The sequence below is a fragment of the Pholcus phalangioides genome, unplaced genomic scaffold (genome assembly GCF_987345545.1).
Source record: "Pholcus phalangioides strain wild (caught in Gottingen) unplaced genomic scaffold, Ppha-v1.0 ptg000030l_1, whole genome shotgun sequence".
Taxonomy (NCBI): Eukaryota; Metazoa; Arthropoda; class Arachnida; order Araneae; family Pholcidae; genus Pholcus; species Pholcus phalangioides.
In genome coordinates this window covers 5,688,931-5,711,450 of record NW_028301620.1, presented here as the reverse complement: position 1 = coordinate 5,711,450, position 22,520 = coordinate 5,688,931, and the positions used below count along the sequence as shown (strand labels likewise).

General features: G+C 32.5%; 2 protein-coding genes across 4 annotated transcripts in view; one reads left to right on the top strand and one right to left on the bottom strand.

Moving 5' to 3' along the window:
• Positions 1 to 1,008: 1,008 nt before the first annotated feature.
• Mettl5 (Methyltransferase like 5) lies at positions 1,009 to 11,931 on the bottom strand. 2 transcript variants are annotated; one of them, XM_089252715.1, is made up of 5 exons: positions 11,687 to 11,904; positions 9,649 to 9,766; positions 7,187 to 7,368; positions 3,670 to 3,752; positions 1,009 to 1,183 (listed from the first exon to the last, which is right to left on the bottom strand). In XM_089252715.1, the coding sequence occupies exons 1-5, from the start codon at positions 11,784 to 11,786 to the stop codon at positions 1,037 to 1,039; spliced, it is 630 nt and encodes a 209-aa protein (XP_089108841.1). In that variant the 5' UTR covers positions 11,787 to 11,904; the 3' UTR covers positions 1,009 to 1,036. The 2 variants fall into 2 exon arrangements, with proteins under 2 accessions (XP_089108841.1, XP_089108842.1); XM_089252716.1 differs by having other exon boundaries at positions 1,019 to 1,183; positions 3,625 to 3,752; positions 11,687 to 11,931.
• Positions 11,932 to 12,127: 196 nt separating this feature from the next.
• The window catches only part of Rpn6 (regulatory particle non-ATPase 6), a 37,174-nt gene continuing 26,781 nt past the window's right edge, over positions 12,128 to 22,520 (top strand). Inside the window, exons 1-5 of one of the 2 annotated variants that reach the window (XM_089252592.1) lie at positions 12,128 to 12,326; positions 15,273 to 15,371; positions 17,605 to 17,729; positions 19,628 to 19,699; positions 19,877 to 19,934. In XM_089252592.1, coding sequence (XP_089108718.1) covers positions 12,239 to 12,326; positions 15,273 to 15,371; positions 17,605 to 17,729; positions 19,628 to 19,699; positions 19,877 to 19,934 — 442 coding nt within the window. In that variant the 5' untranslated portion in view covers positions 12,128 to 12,238. The remainder of the gene's footprint in view (positions 12,327 to 15,272; positions 15,372 to 17,604; positions 17,730 to 19,627; positions 19,700 to 19,876; positions 19,935 to 22,520) is intronic. The other variant, XM_089252593.1, reaches the window with a different exon arrangement.

The window sequence follows — 22,520 nt, the reverse complement described above, 5'->3', positions numbered from 1 at the left end:
AAAAGTTTTATATTGGCTCTTTTCTTTTTTTTAATTTTAAAATATTTACCAGTTGAAAAAGTGCAATCACACACAGTAACATCTAACGAAAAACAAGAACACTGAATTCTCCAAAACCTATACAGTACTATATTGTAATGAAAAATTGGTCCACTTTTCTATAGTAAATCTATTATGTGGGCGGCGGCGATGTCTAGTTAAAACGGGGAAAGGCGGCAAAACAAAAATTTTACGATAAACATGTTTATTTCATTCAATGAATTTATACAGTCGAGCTCGCTTATAACGGACACGAATATTATGAATATTCGCATAAAATGAAGTTTTTCCATGTCCCGTGAATTCTGCATCGTTTTTCTGCGTTATTTTGATTGCTTATAACAAACACATATTTCAGCAAAGTGCGCCTATAACGAATTTTCAACCGGTTTTCAAACAGGAATTGTCGAGCATTCCTGTGTAATCTTACCTAAAAAAATCTCTTAACTAAATCTGATAATCTACCCCCCCCCCCATTCCTTCCCTGGAAGACATTCTATTAGGGTGTTTTTAAGAATTTACTTTATATAAAGTTATTTTTGCTTAATTTTTTTACTGTTCCCCATTGAGACTTATTTTGCTTGAACAATGCCTTAGAAGAAAGAAAAGTTGTTTATTCCCAAGGCCTCCCAACCTCTAAAAGACCTTTGCTACATTTACAACTGTTCTTTACCTAGATTCAGATGTTGGTTGTTTGTGGTGGTGTCATCTTGTGCTAGTGAATTTTGAGAATATCCAAGCACAAAACACTTCCTATTGCTTTCAAAATTGAGACTATACAGTTGATTTAAAACCAGAAACTGACAAAAAGTGATCAAAAGAAATTCAGGATTATTCGACCTTCATAATTCATGATTTTGAAGAGCAAAGAGACATTGAAAAAAAAAATCCCTTAGGATCAATCTTACTCGATATCTATGGTACTTTTATAAAAATCAATCAAAATAATCTTGAAATAATTATTCAAACTTTTCTTTTTCCATCAAAAGATTTATTTTCAGCTTGGGAGGGTGAATTTTATTACATCTACTTGTATGTTCCGTTCATCGTGTCTGTGCTTATTATACACATTATTCAAGGTGAATTTCAATTCATGCAACTCTTCTGTGTTGACTTTCCAAGATTTCGCAACTTTTAAAATGTGCTAGAAAAAAAATTAAACAAAAATTGATCAAAGCAGATATATGTAATGGTTTTCTCCTTCATTTGAAGTTTCATAATAAGATATAATATACACACACACACACAATATACACACACACACACAATATACACACACACACATACACACACACAGAGAGAGAGAGAGAGAGAACAATTTCTTGGCAATATTTGTGTTAGATCAGCTTCAATAAAACATGCAATATTTACATGTTTTGATTCTGAAAACATTTACGTTTTCTTTTGACTTAAGAACTCTAAGACACAAACCATTCCTTCAAATTACATAAGTTTTGTTTTGCCAAAAATTATATAGAACTCCTTGCATAATCATTCATCAAATCTGTAAAACTAATTTTTTCAAAATGAAAACCATAAATTTTTTTAGTTTGTCCTCAATATATTCTAAATATTACTGAAACCAAGTGCCTATAAAAGGGATTTTTGGATTCTTTTATTTATTTATTTGGGTCCTACAGAAACAATTCCTTGCATGCCAAGAAGCTTACAAACATAAGTAACAACTAACAAAGATAAACAATTCAGAGAAACTTAAAATTGCAATAAAAAGTGTAATACAAAAAATATATATATTAAATCAACATGTACGATAACAACATATGAATGCAATTTGAAAGTGCAATATAGCACTGCTGGATGCCATAAGGTATCAATGCAAATATTTAAAAAAAGAAAAGATTTGTACACACAATGCATACACGAATAGATAAATACATATATGATCACACATATATATGAAAATAGTGAGTAAAGATTTGATTCAAATAATACTAAGTAATAAGAAAAGAAAAAATAGTAATTATAATTAAAAATTAAATTAATTATTCAAAAATAAAAAAAACAGCACTTGCAAAGAAAATGAGAATGTTCACATGTGTACACACTCTATATACAAGTAATAAAGCAGTAACCAAATTATTTTTTCGTAAAGATATTTTGTACATATAGTTTTAGAATGTGAGAGATTTCCTTTTATTTGACTAAATTAGACAATACAGGCGGCCAAGAAATAAACAGTTTCTTAAGTTCTCTTCTGAGATGAACTATCTCCTTTGTCAGATTTTTTCATGCCAGAAGATGCATGAGATCTTCTTCATCGGTTCCATATTACACAACGAACTACTGGCAAGTTTCATTCTGGAAGAAATAACTTTGAAAGTTTTCCATGCCCAATAATAAATTGAGTCAAGTGAAAGTTGATGGAGAAACAATGACACTTCACTGTCGCTGGAATTGTAGGGAAAATTCTCTTTACTGGCCTTGCATTTTTAGAACTGAGATATTCCGTGTTTTACTGATGAATTGATTTATGTTGATTAACATACTTATAGTAAGATTTTTGAGCTTTCATGCTTTCTATAACATCAAGGAGTGTAGCAGGCCATGCAAGAGCATATGTCCTCTCATTCCCAATGATGGCATAGTGACTTTGAACATGTGTGAAATCGATTATAGATTTTTCTTTTTGAGATCATTTATAAGACACTGTCTCCACCACAAGTTTTTCTGTTCAATTTATATTTTGTAGACTTTACAAGTAAGAGAGAGAATCTGAACACATCAGTGCATTATTATTATTGTTTCCAACACAAGATGAAATCCACCTGGTGGCAAGATTCCAGCAAAGAATCTTGGATTGAAAGGCAGAACTAGTTTTCTCATTTGAATTGGCAAAACAGGAACTCATCTTCTTGCTTACAAACAACGTAAGCAAGGCCTACTTCGCTATCTACTTTACTGCTAAAGCCATAAAAATTCATAAAGATTTCACTTTTCCAGCCTACAATATATGAAAGAGATTTATGAATATTAGCATCAAGATACATTTTGAAAAGAAAAGTTATTGTGTCTCTGGTGTATCAGATAATGCGCTTGCTGGGACTGCAAAAGAACCCAAATTCGATTGCCAGTGGAGTGAAGTTCATTTTGACACTAATAAACAACAAAAACCTTTCTTCAATGTAAAATTCATTTTAATTCTAATTAAATTTAACTTCCCATCAAGTGCAGTCCCTAATGTAATAAAAGCAGTGTATCAAATTTAACATACTCTCCATCAATATAAAAAAATGAGTTTTCTTTCAAAGAGTTATAAATGAAAATAACCTGTAAAAATAGCACAGCCTTGTTCTATCACAAAAACTTTAAAAAAGAAGACCTGATCGGGAGAGGAGTTTGATCAGATGTACCTGACTATAGGTTATGTTAACAAGCCCCTTATAGATTTTGCAAAACACTGCCTAAACATAGTTGTGATTTGTTTTTGTTTTAAAGAAGAGCTCAAAAAATTGGAAGAATGATAAATATGAGTGGAAGGAACTCAGCTCTACTGTATTTGCTATCATAGTATAAAATAACTTGCTCATAATCAAAGAGTGAAATAAAAGATATATGTGTATATACTTTTCTTTTTTGTCATTGTAAGAAGAACAGGAAAACTTTGGTTACCTCTCTTGTGGCGGTTTTATGCATGGAATAAACTGAGTTCCTCGCTATTTGAAAAGCAGTTCTCAGAAACAACATATCAATACCTAAAAAATATTAATTACATTAATAAACAGTATTTTCTGAAAAACAACGATAAAACTAAAAACAAGTTTTGGCTGGTATTAGAACCAGTAAGATATAATTACTGATTCATCCCATTGGCATTCAGATGATCAACACAAAAAAATACTACCACCAATTGAGTTCAAATTTTTTCCGCCGATATAATTCCACACATATAAACATTGAAAAATCCCCATAAGTTCTGGTATCAATAATAAAGTTAAAGATATGAATTATTAATATATTTAAGGACATATTAATAATGAAAAATATTCCAATGAATTTTCTTATTACAGTGAAATCTTGATATAACAAAACTCTGCGGATCAAGAAAAAATATCATAGAGTGGTTATCGTTTTATCAAAAGGCAAAATTATTAACACGTCATCAAATTTATGCTCTTGTTGTCATCTTTTCTAAATTTGCATTGTTAGTACCTCTAGAAAATGTGCTTTTATATATTTATTCACCGCAAAAAATCATAATTGATTAGCTGATTAATAAAATTCAATTAGATGCATTGCCCCATTGATCATTGATCATTTTTGTTGCACCACACTCATTTTCAGCCGATGAGGGCTAATTAGACCGGGACCTACAATTGATTGTTGATTCCAAACGGCAACATTTTTTATACTCACAGAGAGGTTAGTGTGCTAACCCTTTGATGTGAGACTCCCTGTGGTAATAGTCTTTTTCTGTGGTACCCATGTCAGGAAAGCTTCTGACAAGGATGAACCGGGTATCAAACTCGTGACACCTCCAAACATTCTTTGGTACTTTAGGCGAGTATCTAATCGACCTGGGCTGCAGCAACCGCATTGCCCCGTATAATTGTTTACAGCGTTGCACTGTTATGTCACACACAGAAAATGGCAAAAACACTTATTTCCTTAGCACTTTGGTTATCCTGTGGTGCAAAATACTGATGTAAAGAGACACATTCAAAAGAATAAAAAACAAGTGATGAAGTTAAAATCAAATTCAAACTGATTTTGAGCAAATTATTAAAAGAAAACATAGTATCAGTTTCAAAAAATCTAAAAATATCATTATAGAGGGATTTATCATAGTAAAAGATATCATTATATTGAGAAAAGTTTAACATTAGACTATGGGTAATTCTAAGCAATATTTGAAAAAAATCATTGTAGAGGGATTTACTGTTATATCGAGTATCATAGTATGTAGCAAGGTTTCACTGTATCATATTTATTGGTGTTCAATTATAATAACTTTTTTCTTGTTAAAGCCTCAGCCAATCAATACTGAATGAATAAATAAATAAGTAAGCCTAAATAAAATTAACTTGCTCCCACCATACAGTTCTTATTTTTGAGAACTATTTTTCGTTATTCGGTTTTTTTTTCCTTCATAATGTTTTTTTTCCAAATAAAAGATTTTTAATAAAATTTTGTTAGTGATGAGCAATAAAAGAATCAATTTGGCCATACAATAAAAGTTTAATCAAATTACTGAACATTCAATTTCAATTAATTAACAATAAAATTTGATATATATATATATAGTATACAGGGTGTTCTGTTAATGGATCCACAAATTCAGAGGGTTGTTAGTGGATATCAAGAGTAATAAAAATTGCAGTGGAACATGGTGTCGCAAACCATGTTGCGAAAATCACAAAAAACACAGGCAGGTTTCGACGTCATGCTGAAATGACAAAAAGCAGAATAACTACAAAAAGATTTATTTGATTAATTATTACAAGGGTTATTAGAAGTGGTGGCCACTGACGTCATTGCACAGTTTTCAACGTAAAAGCATAGTAATTGCATAGTTTGCCTATTACCAAGATTCTATAGAATGCCAGTGACATCACAAATATTGAAACCATCTTCTTAAGTCACAGGTCTTTAACCTTTTTCTAGTCGTGAGCACTGCCTGTACCCATCATCAAAAGAAGAGCACTTTTATGTCATGTTTGACATACAAATGCATGAAATCAGGATGATTTTAATAATTGAATGCAATTTGTACAAGGTGTTTATATGAAACATTGATCAAGCTCCAAATCAGACACAAACATTGAGCACTATGGTGCTCGCGAGTAACGGGTTGAAGATGCCTGTCTTAAGTAGTGCAACTGAAAATATTTTTCATCTAGTACAGTGATACCTCGGCCAACAAATTTTTTGGCTAATAAAGTTTTTTTCACAATATTTTTGCTTCGGACAATGACTACGAATTCGGCTAACCAAAATTTTTTTTGACATAATGTCAAGCAACGTTATATAATGTTAACATGCTGGTATGTAGCTATGTTAACATTATAATGTTAACATAGCTACTTTGAGAGCTGAATTTTCACAAAAATCATCATTAAAATTGCTGTCGCTCTACCCTAATTAGTTTATGTCCAACCCCCCCCCCCCCCCACCCCCACCCCAGAAGCTCTTCCCAGATATACCTAGGATTTCCTTTCAGAAAGTTTTTAGATCATTCCATATATGATGAAAGATTGAGTAAAGAATAGGTGCATGAAAAAAGGAGTCTAGAATTGGATATTTTCAGTTTATACTAAAAGACGGATAATTCCTCCGGCTTTTAGTGTCATACTCCCAGCAACAAACTGACTTGTTTGGACATTCAAAGAGCTTATTTATTCACATGCATATATTGAGATAGAAAAATGATGAGCTAACCACATCACATTAGAAGACATTTATGAACCTTATTGAACTATACACATAGTGTGAAATAAAAAGATCAGTTTTTTAACCTCCTGTAAATTCTCATTTATTCAATTGTGGAGCTTTTCATTTCAGCCTTCAGTCAATTTTTTAAATTTTATTATTTTTTTTAATGTGCTTCTTGGTGGCATATTATAAAACTTCATTTAAAAACTATTATAAAACTTCAAGGCATATTATAAAACTTCATTTAAAAACTATTATAAAACTTCAAGGCATATTATAAAACTTTTCAAATTTTAGACAGAACCTGAAACGACTTTCCATAGAAACTTACGGGAAATCACATTTAGACAAATGAATGCTATTCTGGAACGAATTACCTTTGTTAGCCTAGGTATCACTGTAATATGATACAGTTCATGTTAGCGATTACCATTCATAAGAGCATTAGAAAATGAAAACAGTACCATATCATTAAATGAACTTTTTTTTTTGTCCTTTTAAAAGTATCTTATGATGCATTCTCATTTCTGAAATTTTCTACAACTTAAAAGTAAAAAAATATTACAAAAACTTTTCAAATTAATGTAATAAAGTAAATAATTTGCAATAAACTTATTTTCTTATTTTGAACATTACGAATTACCATAATTTCTGGTGAATAAGCCACATCCATAAAAATAATAGATTTTGTATAATTATAAAAGAAACAAATCCCCATTCATTTTTTTCACAAATAATAACTAAGAAAAAGAAAAACCTTTGTTGTTCTTGGTTCCAAATGGCGGGTTCATTATCACAGTATCAAATGCTTTCGTCCATTTTGATCCTATGTTTAGTACATCTGCTTCAATAAAATCTACATTGCCACACTCAACTTCTTTAGAGTTGGCATATGCAACATCAAGAGCATTTCTGTCTATGTCAAATCCAATGCACATCCTAAAAAGAAGGAATGGAGCATCTATTACTGATCTTACATATTATTTACATGAAAATTGATATTTTTAGTTTATTCGGTATTCAGACATAACAGATACACACATTCCCTCCCACCTCCAGAAAAAAACATTTAAGACTTGATTATGCATGAATGGAAAGAACAAATCAACTCAACAAGTTTTTCATAAATGAGCATACCTATCTTTATATTCAAACACAAATTTTTTTTCGAAATTCAAGCTGTATTTTTGATAGACTTCCATTGCTGTTAAGCAGTCTTCAACTGTGCAATAATTTTATTTTTGATGTGATTAATAAATGCTAATTTGGATGATATTCAAATGTACTTTTGATGTGGGAAATTAATTTTCTTTAATAATGTGATGATCACATATTCCCAAAAGATCTTTACTATTTGTCCAGGAAATTTGTTAGTGTTAGTAGACATCCATGGCCAAACCAGGATTTGAATCCAGACCTGCACAGTCAGAAGCTCCCTAACAGGTGGTCCAGTGGACCAGACAGTTCAGTGGTCTTTTTTGGTCATTGATTGAAGTAAAAAGGCATATCACATATTCTATTTGTTTTATGTTCATAGTGAAGCAGGGTTCAGAAAAACCTGTCCTTTTTCAAAAAAAACCCAATCAACTGTGGTTTTCTTTGGGTTTTTTCAGGGTTTTTGAGCTTCATAATATTTGAGCATGAGGAAAGAAAATTATATATGCTATACCCTATGTAAATAAAATAGACCAAGTAATGCATGGCAATTATTTAAGTAATTATTATATCAGTGGTGGCTCATAACAGAAAATTCTGGTGGGGGGGGGGAAATCATTTTGCATCTAGTTATGATAATGGGTTTCTTTCAAGGGTTAATCCCTATAATCTGAGAATTGCATTAAATACATAGATTTATTAATGCATTTCTCTTTAGATAGAGTGTGACAATTTAATAACACCAAGAAAGCAAAATGTTTGCAAGTAAGTGCAGTTTTAAGGTTTAGTGTTTGTTGTTTATTGGGTTTTTTCAAGGGTTTTTCCCCTCACCACTGTAATCTAAATAGCATTGAATACATAGATCTATTAATGTATTTCTCTTTAATAGTGTATGACAATGCAATAAAACCATTGGAATGTTTGTGAGCAAGTGCAGTTTTAAGGTGTAATTTTTGGTGGGTTTTTCGTGTTAGGCAAAATCAGACCAACCCTGTAGTGAAGTCAAATTTGCGAAATGAGTATGTAACTACACATGCAAGTAAAAAAACCAGCATTTTAAACATGTTCGACAGGTTGAAGTAAAGTAGGGAAACAAAATATTGAGAGGAAAAAAAAGAAAGCTTTGATTTTACGCAAAATAATAAGCTTAAGCATTCAAGAAATACGATAGCTACATGATTTTCAGATGAAGAGAAGTTAATAAGAGTAAATAGAAGAACTAGCGTTTATAAAACTACTGTCATGGCCATTAAAAGTAGAAAAGATTGTATTTTAACTGTATTTTCTCAGTCATTGAAGTTTTTATATACTAGCTCCATATGAGTTCTATACAAAGCAAAGAAATAAATTTGGGTTTTTTAGCAATATTAAGCCAAGAATGACTATTTGTGTTTTACATATAAAATCAATTATGATAAAACATCAATTCGTTAATTATGTCACAGGAACAGGACACAAAATATGAAAGATTTTAGACATTGTTATGGAAAAAACAAATAGTTACTATTTTAACCATTATTATTTATTTTTAAATAAAATTTCTATGTGTAGATTTAAATTATTATAATTATCAAGACCTGCATACCCTCATACTTGAAGGAAGAAGCAATGACAGACAGTGAATTAATGTATTATTTACCAATCAGGTTTGACTCTTCCAGAATATCTATAATTTGGATTGCCTAAACTTTCTCCCTCTCAATATATTTTTTTAGAACATTTCTGACAGTTCAACTTGACACCAACATCCCTATTCTAAGTACTCTCATGTTAGCATAATTTTCTTAGTTTTCATTCATTCATTCAGCAAGAAAAACTTATACTGAACCAATGTAATTTTTTTATTTTTATGCACTAAAATAAAAAAAATTCTTTTCAGATCAATTTACAGCTTTCATCACACATATTTTTTTTTCTGAGCAGTGAACTTAAAATTTTAGATTAAAAGAAATTTATATTTGAATTCTATTGATACCTTACATTAGTACAAATTTGAAAAATCTAATAAAAAAAAAAATTATAGAGAAAATCTCAAATAGTTTTAAGGTAGGAATAATAACTCACCCAGCATCCAAAAGACTAGCACCAATAGCAAAAGTACCACAGCCACATCCCAGATCAGCAATAAATTTGCCTTGAATATCCTGATAGCTCATATGGACAATATCATATAAAAGACTAGCTGGAAATAGAATAAATACACTAATGATTATCATGAATTTTACAAGTATTTTAAGTAGGCATCTCATAACCATACCTTAATCTTTTTTCACTGGGTTTGAAAAAATCTGCAAAACTAAATAAAAAAGTTATAACCAATAAAAATAAGGTCTAAATATATATTTCATCACTCAAAACTTGAAAGGTTAATAAAAAAATCTTTTCTTTTATGAGGGAAAAGCAAAATTAATTATTGCGTCTAATTATAAATATCAAGTTATGAATTTTTATAAATATACGCATTATAGAAAACAATGTAATGTTTAGTATTGTACTACAAACAGAGTAAATAAAACCAATAAAAAAGAAATAAGACAAATGAAATAAATGATATTTACATACATAAGGGCTGGGCAAATCCCAGGTACCTAGTCCCCATAGTGACTAAAAAATTAGTAGTGATGCCTAAAATTTTCCTTGTGTAATTGCATGCTGAGAGCTGCACAAAATGTTTGGAATTTATAGCAGCATATCTGCCAACATGAAAGAGGGCCACTATGCCTTGAAAAAGTCAAAAGCAGCATTATTTTGGACTTTTTTTCTCTGGATAAAAATTTTTTGGCACCTAATTTTTTTGCAATTTGTCCAACCCTGTCGTGCATTTCCTACCACCAAATATTTTTAGAAAAAAGTATGTTAACTACTAAACGAACAAACTAGGTGTATTAATAATTGCTTGATTGAACTTGGAAAATTTTAATGAGTTTGTACAAACTGTCAAGAAAAGCATTTTTTTAAAGAGGAGAAATGCTTTTTCTCAGCCTACAACACATTTGGAAAAAAGACTTGCTGGATATTATGTTGAGGGAAACTTCAGTAAAAAAAATATAATCCTCTCCACTGGGAATCAAACCCGAGTCCTTTTGTGCTGTCCTGGATTGCTAGGGAACCCAGTGAAGACAGCTAACTTTTCTTTCTAAAGTTTGCTTTGGCATAATATATCCAGAGAAAAAGTCACTTTCCTAAAAACTTTAAATCTCTCAAAAAAGACTAAAATAATGATTCGTGAATTCCAAAAATTTTCACAATTTCATCTCTTCATATATGTTTCTGAGGGGTCATCTAAACATATGTGTAAAACAGGGCTGGACAAATCAAAAATAAATTTAGCCACCAAATTTCTTATGGGCCAAGCACATTAGTATTTTCTTAAGAAAAAATAATGTTTTCATGTTTTCTCACCTTTCCAGAGACTTAATTACCACCCTCTTTACTTGTTAGAAAACACATCATTATAAAATCATAAAACTTTGCTTATTCATTCTTAGATTCGATTCAGCAATCAAATTTAGAAAATTTTAGGCACCATACCAATTGTGTTGGCACCATGGAAACCTGGCACCTGGGATTTGTTGAGCCCGGGTGTTAAGTTATTGAAAATATTGGATGTAGGGGAGGGGGGGGGGGTAACCTTGAACCCAATATGGAGATGGTGGCAATCAAACGGGAGTTCACGCCAAATGTAAGTGTACGCTGGGCACCTTGATAAATTCAGGGGCCCTACACATTTTTAAACCGGGCTCATTTAGCACAATTTATGCATTGAAATCTTTTACATGTGTATTATTTAAATTTTTCAATAATTTATAGTTCCCGTTTGAGGCCTCGTTGTTGATATTTATACTGTATTATACAGGATTTTAAATCAAAGGAGGGGGAGTTGAAGCGAAATATAAGTATTTTGCAGGGTATCTTGATCAGTTCAGGGCCCAAGTATTTTTTAGACTAGGCTCTTTTAGCACATTTCATACATTAAAACCTTTTACACGCATATTATTTAAATTTTTCAATAGTTTAGGGCCTCCGTTTGAAGTCCCGTCATTGATATTTACACTGTATTATACAGGATTTTGAAGTGAAAATGCAATACTCTTCCAATTACCTGAAGTTTTCGCAGGGGTTTGATATTGCTCTAATCTTATATCGGGGTCGTTGAAAGTTTCAAGATAATATAGAATGGTCTCGAGATGTTTTTTCTTCATTTTAGTTCATAAAAATCAAATATAAAATGAAATAATTTAAGAATTGCTCAAAACTTCATCACATGTTTTTTCGTAAACAACAAAAAAATTTTCAAAAGCTGTTCGAGATTGGTACGGCTATAATCGTGAATTCAAATATCGCTGTGTCACCACAAGGAAAAAAAATCTTCATTTTTTTATAGTCATATTTCAGAATAAATGTCACTGATTACGAATATAAATAAATATTTAAATTTTTTAACATGTTGGAAGTAGTTTTTAACACTGTTTATATATTTTTTTTGGATATTTAAGAAATTGATTTGTAGAAGGTGTAAAGACCACTCATTTATTAGCATTTCTTGTTTCCTCCTTTACCTCGAAGTCATCGAACCGGGGTGCACGCTCCAACCATATTCGGCAATAGTTTTTTTTTAACAGAAGAAAGAAAAAAAAATTGTTAAGTTGTCAAAATGGCTGGTGCTACAGCGGTGTTACAGAGATCGCAAGCAATAGCGGCGACAGATATGCAGTCGGGGATTGACATGTTGAAACAAATCGGTGAGTCGGTTTTGTTTATGGTGCGCTGGGATCGCTCCTCCGTTTGAATTCGGGAGTCAAACGGAATAATGAAAAATTTTCAGGGATAGCCTGAAAAATTCACACACTCATCGTGGAGTGCCTTGAATGAATGATTCATTAAACCATTCTTTGTTTATATGTGTTTGTTTTGTGTGACATATTATAGCAGCGCTCATTTGCTGTAAATTATGGGAGGAGAGAACGAATTACGTAATCAATGACTTGATTGTTTTCGGTATTCGTCTATGCACAGTATTTATAGCTTTAATAATGCGGAATGATCCAGTTTTTGAATACTCTTGCAGTCTCATTTGGACATTTTTATTCGTTTGGTGAATTTATTCACTTTTAGTCCAAAAGAATTTGGGTCTTTTTTGGGGGTGAAGGATGATTAAACAGTGTTAGCCAATAAAAATCAACTTTTTTGGAACTATTTGGTGACAAAGAATCAATGATATATGAAGTACAAATGAGTGGGTACCAGGGTTTAAGCTACGGTTGAATTTTTCGCAAAATGCGAAAGATCTTAGATTGCGAAAGAAGTGGTAGCCACTTTCGCAAAAATGCGTACAGGAGGTACGGAACAAGTAGACATCCAACCATCAATCATTACATTAGCATTGTAGCATTTTGCTAAAGCTTTTCTCCCCATTTTCGCTTTTTTGCTAAAAGAGTTTTTTATCTAGCTTAAACCCTGGTGGGTACCAAGCGAAGACAAGTTTCTAAAACAAAATTCTCATTTCTCTGCAGGGAATCAAACCACTTACTCTTAATCCGGGCAAGTGCTCTCCCATTGAGCTACAGAGGACAGACATTTTGGCCTCATGAACAGACCCATTGCACACTGCACAGTGGGCGGCCTCCTGACTCAGCAAACTGCTTGTAATGACATTAATCCCCCTCCTCACATATGGTGACAAATGATATCTTTCCCCGCTAATTATATGAAGATACCAAGTGAAGCGTTGCAAACAAAAGAGAATTCATATTTCTCTGTGGGGAATCAAACCACCAACCTCTCAATGATATATATGAATAACGGGGGGAAGAGGATAAACATGGAACTGGTGCAAGTTGGTGACAATTGTTCTATTGTCACCAAGTGAGTTGTATCTAAAGTGTACATATAACCTATCAGTTTTGAATTTGTATGTAGCATTGTGCTTGAATTTTTTTTTATTGCACTGCCATCTATATTTTGAATGATGAGTGAAGTGTAATGCTAGAATATTTGTACCATTGTAGATGTAGATAGGTATGTTGTTCTCAGTGGTGATACTTTTTGATGGGAGATTGACTGAAATTCACGCCTCTTAGGTAGGAAACCAACTTCTGCCATCCACCAACATTATGGCCATTGTTCTTCATACCTGGGTCCCCACCTTGAGTTGTCACCTAATATTAACTCTGTAGTACTGAGCGAAAAATAATATATCTATTCAAAGGTCAGAAAGAAGCTGGATGCTTGCATGTTAAGACCAGTTTACAGGAATTGAGTAATTAATTAAATTTTTGGTTACCAAGTGCCCTGAAACCTGTCTCAATGTAAGTAATCAAGTATTAAATGCTCATATGAGGCCACTAGCACATGTGCACAGTGTCTAGTTAAGTGAAATAACAGACTCGATCCTATTCTATTCATCTACTTAACTATTACTGTGGCGATCCTGAAATATCTTGTCCAACTTGATCTTTTAGGTTTTTGCTATCCCAAAAACTAAGATTTTCAAAACCCTCAAATTTCAGCATTGCCCAGATATTGTTATAAAGTTTCCCTCTCCTGATAACATGTTTCTCCCCCCCCCCCCCCCCCCCCCGTCAATCAACTGCCAGTGGGCAGAGTTAGCCTTTGTTCACAATCTGATAACAGAGGATGATAGAAAATTTTTCCTTTCCCTTCAAGGTAGTTATACGAATTGGAATTAAGCTTACAGACAGATAGACACATGACTGCCCAAAGAGACCAAATTAAGCTTGCAGCATAAGTAACAGGAAACAATTGTTTTGTTTTTTAATTGTTATTTTGTATTTGGAGGAAAGCATTTACCACTACACGAGATTGGAAAAAAATATCCTTGAAAATGGGTGGCGATTTCTGGAAGGTTTCATGATTTTCACTGTTTCAGTTATAATGTGGATCAGGAAAATTTTAAAGACCTCTTAAAGGGTTAACTACTAAATCACTTGCCAACTAAACTTGTGTGAACAGCCCTTAATATCTACATACACTCCAAAGTACTCAACCTGGGAAAACACTGCCTGAGATTTTCTCTCACGCCGGGAAATAAAGAAGTGAAATTTTTAGTTAGGCAACACTTTGATACCGGCAAAAGTTACAAGTGTGAGAGAAAATCTCATGCTTGAGTTCTCATGCACTAACAAACCTAGCGAGTTCTCCTGTGTTAACAACTTAAAATTTTATTAACTATTTTAATCTCCAGATATATAAGTGATCCAGACATATAAACAGACCTTACTTCAAAATGTGTCAACCAGAGCTTGACAAATTAAAAAATATATATATATCCCGCATCAAAGCAAAATATGTCTGAAACTGATGTATGGTGCAGAACAATCTTGGGAAGAATTTTGAGAAAAGAACTCTTCTGCATAGAAAATACTATAAATGAATTTTTACCATGGAACAATTCAAGTCTGCTGAGGACTCGTTGCAGAAAAATATATTATGGTATAAGTATTATGGTAAGAAAATTTTAGTTCTGTCAGGCTGTAAGGAATCTACATGCAATATCACTGTTTTTACACATGTTGATCTTCTTTTCATTTATAATTTATACAAGATGGGGAGTTATACAATTTTCTACCCTATAATTATAATTTTTTCCCCTCTTCCCCCCCCCTTCTTCGTGTGATATTGAATATTTTCTTGAATCATACAAGACATGTTTGTTTTTTCTTGTACAGTAGAGGCAGAAAATGTCACAGACGAGGAAGAAGTTCGGCTCAAGGAGCAGAGCATTTTGGAACTTGGTCAGTTACTCAGTAGAGAAGGAAAAGCTGTTGGTATGTATTGAAAGAAACCAGGTATAAAATACAATTTTTGTTTCATTAGGAGGACATTTTGTTTTTAAAAAAAATTAATGTGTGTAGAAACTTATCTGCTAGTAGGAAAGTCCAATTTTTTATTCTGTTTAAGTCAGGGCTTGAAAAATCCCAGTTGGTTGTGGTGACTAAAAAGATTGCATTAGCTCCTAAAATTTTCTGTGTATGGTTATTAAGAATCAGTTGAATAAAACTGAATCTGAGAACTATACACAAAAACTGTTTTTCTTGGGTGGGGGGGGGGGGGAATTAAGAATGAATAAGCAAAATTTTATGATTTCATAATGTGTTTTCTAACATGTAAAAAGTGTGATGATTAAGTCTCTGGAAAGGTGAGAAAACATTAAAACATTAAAGCCTAAATTTGTTTTTGATTTATCAAGCCCTGCTTTACACATACGTTTAAATGACCCCTCAGAAACAGATAAAATTGTGAAAATTTTTGGAATTCACAAATCATTTTTCTCTTCCTGTCTTGTCACTTTTTTTTAAAGTTGAAATTATAGAAAAACACCCAAGATCAAAAAGTAAAAAATATTAAGTTTAAAAAAAACATCTGTGGCCACATGAATTATTATTAAGATGGAAACATTAAAGTGAAATAAGATTAAGTAGAGATATGTTTATAACCTGCATGTTTTCACAAATTGGTTTGCATCCATGAAAACGCATTAATTGTTGCATGTAGTATCAGTCACAATTATGTTACCATCTTCTTATCCAAGCTTTTTTTTTCCTGAATGCAACAGCAGCCATCCTTTCACAGAGTTTAGAAGTGGCCAATCACTTGGCTAAAGTGATAGATGAGTTGCTGGCAATTTTGGACATTGACCAGGGCTGGAAAAATCCCAGGACCCAGATCGTCATGGTGACTAGTATTGGGGGCTAAAATTTTCTTAATGTGGTTGTTAAAAAAAACAAAATTTTCCGATTTAATTAGACTACATCGTTTAACATGGGAAAAGTTTGAAGAAAACACCAAACATTTTGTGCTGCTCTCACCCTGCAATTTAATAACTACACAAAAAAAATTTTGGGCACCAATACTAATTCTTTATTTGCCATGGCAACCCGTCACCTGGGATTTGTTCAGTCCTGGCCTACATCAGCAAAGTGCTACAATGCTAATGTAATGATTGATGGTTGGATGTTTACTCGCTTCATACCTCCTGCATGCATTTTTGTGAAAGTGGCTACTACTTTTGCATTTTGCAAAAAATGCAACCGTAGCTTTAACTCTGGCCTACATATGGGAAAAGATTTGTACTTACTAGATTTCGTTCAAAAATGTTGAATCATCAAAGTCAGATATTCTGTGGGTTTTTTAGAAAAAGTTGGGAAAGAAATTACCTATCTAATTTGTGAGAGTCCTTCACCCAAGCGATAAAGCAGTTTACTAAAAATATGTTGAATGTTTTAAAAAATTTTAATTAAACCTAAGAACAATTTAATTAAATTTAAGTCTGTTAAAGAAGAAAGAAGCAAATGATCAACTCATAAAATATACTGAATTACATCATTTTACAATTTCTTGTGATTGTTTTCACTAAATGTATAGTAAAACCCCTCAGATGCAGTCACTTCTCTTATGGCCAAATAATAATTCCCGAGTGTATAAAAGAAAGTATGTTTTCCAAACCCCTTATGAACGTTCGCCTCTATTTTACAGACAAAATTTTTTGTCCCACTGGCATCCGCAAAAGACAGGTTTTACTGTATTTCATTGAATGGCCAATCCTAAAGCAAAATATTTTGCATTGTTTTGCAACGAGCCCTTGGCTGACTTGAAATGTTCTGCAGTAAAAATTACCATATAATATTGTTTCTTCACTACACTTTTCTTGAAATTCTTCCAGATTTCAGCACATTCTGCTTTTAGGTGATCAATTTTGAGAAAATTATGTTAAGAAAAACTTAAAATTTCTCAATGATCATTAAGCACTATTTCAATTATCATTTCAAATAGGCTGATGTTAGTAGTCTGCTAATTTACCATATTGCTTCCAATTAATTATCTAAGCAATATAGTTAACATCTGAGCCAACAAATGTTTGTTTGTAGAATGAAACATGGCAGGTTTTTTATTTAAAAAGCATGCACTTAATTGCCACAATTTAGTTAGTGTAAATCTCATTTCCACATGTGAAATAAAATTAATGTGTTTCATGCATTTTTATTATTATTATTATTACAGAACTTGGCAACTTGATCAAGAATAGCAGGTCATTTTTAAATCATATTAGCAAAGCAAAGGCTTCAAAACTTGTCCGTGCTCTGGTTGATCTATTCCTTGATATGGAAGCTGAGACAGGCATGGAGGTAAAATTCGGTTTTAATTTTTTACCTAGCCCCTATATCAGTTATTTCTATTAAGTGAATAAAGCAAATATAAAAAATTTGTACAAAATTCTCTCACTATGCCAGTTATGCTGTGTGTGTGTGCATGTGTAAATTAAACCTTTTTTTTTGTACTTGGCATATTTCTTCCATTCGTTCACTTCATTAAAAAAAACCATTTATACAGTAATCAGCTTATTCATTGTTTGAAATACATTAGGGGAAAAAGTGATCATTCACATAGATATTGAATACTTAATACTGAAAAAAGCCGAAAAGAATTTTTGTGAAGTCCACACTTACAAATAAATCTGGTGAATTTACACTAGATCAATGAATTTAATCAACCTTCAGTTAAGCACATCTAATCTGTGATATTAAGTACCTTTTTTTTCTCATGTCCTAGAACTGTTTACGGAGAAAAGAGTGGGGCCTCTAGTAGCTTCCTGGCTCCCAACCACTCATACAAGGGTATCTGGAATTGTTCTCCAGGGCACTGTTGGTTTCTGTCAGGGGCACATTAATCTGTTAGATGAGTTTCACCTGATTGCATGATTATTTTTCATAATTTCCAAAATTTTTCAACGTTTCTTTTTATATACCTGCAATAGTTCGTATAACTATGATCCAGCCCCCCCCCCCCAAATTCATCATTATCTGAATAGGAAATGAAGATAATGATCATTATTTTCTATATGATCTGTGAGATGAATTGCTCCTGATCATGTCCCTGAAAAAAAAGAGAAAACATAGTTTTGCTATTGGAAATCGCAAGGAAATATGAGAAAGTTACTTAGAAACGCAAATACAATCTTGTGTCTGCTAAAAGTTCAGTTTGATAAGTTTTCCCATAAGCCTAGGAAAAAATTAATTTTTAATCTCACAGATGAGTGATGCTCAAACGTGCTAGGATTTGTATTGCACCCAACCAAAGGTTAATATCATTTACTTCTGCTTTCAATTGGACAATGAATGGACTGATTCTAGTTTCTGTGGATCTCTGCTATCTTGACGTTCCTTGTATGGTTCACTGAGCTTTTTTACCAAGACAATGAATAAATATAGCCAAACTCTGCAACCAGATTTTATCCTGTTACCATGATCTCTTCCAGCTTAGCTTTATTTTTTTTTTACCTAGACTATTCAAAATTTGGCCAACCGGCTGCATCATTTCTTTCCCTGTGTAAATTTTTGTAACAATCCAGATAATTTTGAATATCTCTTACAAATGTTTTGGTTCCAGATCATTTTCATAGATTACAAATCTGGTTACATTGCCAATGTGTCGAAAATTAGTTATCGTGAAAGCTTGATGGGTTCAACTAGAGAAAGGGCTACTTGACTTTCATCATTCATGTTGTCTGGAAAAAACTAATGAGCTTTGTTGAGTGGAAATTAGGAATCATGGTTTTCCTTTGATATTTGCCTCATGAATCTTCAGTTCCTATTGATTCTGTCTGTATGTCGTCTAAAATTTTCATGCTCATTGTATCATGATTAACATCAATAGAATTAAACTTGTAGCCAAATTATACCCGGTACGATTTTTTAAAATTAACTTTTTCAAAATAAAGTTATTGTGATATTTCATAACGAGAGTGATATCAGTATTATGAACAGCATGTTTTCATTTTTAGAATACAATGTCTAAAAATTCAAATATATATCCTTGTGAAATCTTTGAATTATTTATAAAATAGCGCAAAGAATTATACCAGGCTTATTGATATCTACTTGTAGGACATATAATTGAATCTCATCTTTTTTTGTAATACTTTGATTCATGTATACAAATATTCTTCGAAAAATTAAATTTCTCGAAAATTAAGGTACAGAGACAATTTTATGATTATAAATATTGTATGTTTCCTCATTTTTAGGTGGAATTATGTAAGGAATGTATAGAGTGGTCGAAACAAGAAAAACGTACATTTCTCAGGCAATCATTAGAGGTTAAAACTTTTCAAGATTTTTATACACTTTAACTTTGACTAATTGTCAATTTCTTTGACTTATTTACTTGGATTTTTGGTTTAATATTTGAATAAAGTAACTTTTTTTACTGTTTTCTATTTGCTTGAAAGTTAAACGTATTTGAATTTTTTTTATTTTTTTTATTTCATCTATAGGCTCGATTAATTGCCTTATTTTATGATACCAAGAAATATACAGATGCCCTGCAATTAGGTAAGCTCGTATTATTTGAGGGAAAGCTCTGCAAGAATGTTTTTTTTTTATTTGCTGAATCCATTCATTGTGAGAGTTGATGTTTTAAACCAAAATTTTAGTTAACACTTTTAATGTGTCAAGCATTAGGCCTATACAGTGAAACCTCGCTACAACAATACCTGATACATTGATAACTCCGTCTACAATGATAATTTTCTGTATGTACTTTGAAATTGCCTTTACTCTAATGTTAAACTCCCCTCAATACATATAATATCCTCTACTATGATAACTTCCTCTTTAACAATATTTTTGAAAGAGCTGTAATGATATTTTTTAGCTTTTGCAGTTTCCTTCTATCTTTTTTCAAACTCTTTTCTTCAACAAGTCTCTGTGAAATTGGTTTTATTCTGGTTTTTTTTCCGAAATGGTTGTTGTGTGTTATCAATTTTTTTTTCCACATCTGTACCCCTAATCCATTCCTTGGCTACTCCTGCAGGTTAGTATTAATGAACTTTTTAAACAACTGTATTTCGGGTATTGCCAACAATACTTTTTTGGGTATTTTCTGTCCCGCATGCAGAAGGCTTTCTCATTTGAGAATAGCAGCACAACCTAATTGTTCGCTACTGTAGTTATATGTGGGTTTTTTGACGACCACCTTGTCTTTTATTAAGGGCTTGTCGACTGTCTAGACTCCAGACATTCTTTTTTGTCTCTTCTACCAGTCACTTTAACCCTAAAATTCAACATGCCTGCTGTGCTACAATAATGAAGTTTGTGCTTCTGCAAAATGTCACGAAAATGCTGGATAATAATTTTTCCCACTGGTCACGTATAAATCTGTCATATATGAACAATACAAAAGTTTCTTTAAAGTATTTTCAGATATATATGATACATATTTTCTCTAATTTTTAGTCTCAAATTTCCATTGCCATACGTCTTCTGTTCAAAGTAATTTTAATTGTTATCACATAACTAGCGTATGCAACGGAGTGGGGATTTCTTGAGCTGACATTTTAAAAAAATAAAGTAGTGAAAACAAACTAACCATCCCTCTCCCCCACCTTTGTTTGAGAAAATTCTACTGATGTCTGTCTAAGCTTAGGGCAAATATGAACATTTTTTGTTTCCTACATAATTTTTAATAGTTAATAAATATTGGGCAAAATAAGAGTGCATAAGTGCATTTCTGATGATACAGACTATAAAAAAAATGTTTCCAATTGTGGCACAATGAGATGATGGTGATGCCTCTTGATATAATGCTAATCCCTCGACAACAATATTTATCTTGGGTCTGCAGAATATATCGTTGTACTGAGGTTTCACTATATACATAGTCACTGTGCATAGTATACTGCAAAAACAAAAGACAAAAATTAACTGCCATTAATTCTATCATACATTTTAAACAGAAACCAACAAAAAAGTTTACAATACTTAGCATGTTAAGAAAGTCAATTTTTTTTACAAAATGTCTGTAGATATTCAAGTTGCCTACATATGTGAAGTGGATCCCAATTAAGAAGTCTTTGCTTAAGACATTTTCCCATTAAGAAGCCCTATTTTTTCTCCCCACATAAAAAAAAATTCCATTTGAGAAATTCTGAAACTCTACATGTTTATGTTTTTATTGCATGGTCCAAACAATGAGGTTTTTAGCAGGATCCACTGTATGCATATGTTATAGCAAAAGAATGAAAATAGGTAATGCATACTACTTACAACAGTTAGATCCTATAACCGCTTTCAGTTTGGAAACAGGTGCGTGTGTAGCACAACAATAAAATGCTTGTCTACCGCCATGACGGTTGCTGTTAGATCAGCCGGTTCAATCCTGGGGATGAACATAGATGAAAAGTTCTTTCCTTACCAAACCTGGGATTTCCATTGTAGATGATGCCACGATATGCTCTTGCTGAAAGTTTCCTCTATCCAAGAAAAGAACAGATGTCTAACATGATTCTCTCTAGAAAGACAGGTTGCCACTGTGCAGTCATGTGGGCATCATGCTGGACTCCCAATGTCAGAATCCAGGTTTGAACCCTGTTGATGGTACAGTGGTGGTTGGCTGAAGGTGGTTTTCTGCATTTTTCAACTTTGAGGCGCAAATGCAAGCCAGTCTCCCATTTAAAAGTCTCTCCACAGAGCAGGCAGACCTTTAATATAATACTTACATAACAGGGAAATTCCAGCATTTACCATGAAAATGTGGGACACAGATGGCAGCACCAGCAAGAACATAAAATGAGTGCAATCCTAATAACGTAAATGCATTAGAGCCATGCATATATATATATATACTCTCTCGCAACATGTTCGGACGTGTACTGATTTGTTCTGCAGAGGAATGTGTATAAGGTGCCTGTACTGTTAGATGGTAGTAGTTGAAAGATTTTGACTCACTCAATGGGTAGTGAATTGGTATATGACTGGAGTTGATGTGCGGTAAAGTGGTAACAGTTTGGAAACAAAGTCTACAGTGAAAATTCATTGAGAAATTCCCAGTAAGGTGTTCAGAACAGTTCCAAACTACCTTGACTAAAGAGCGATCCTTGTGCAAGTGCAGCCTCCTTCGTTCCCTGTACAAAATCACTT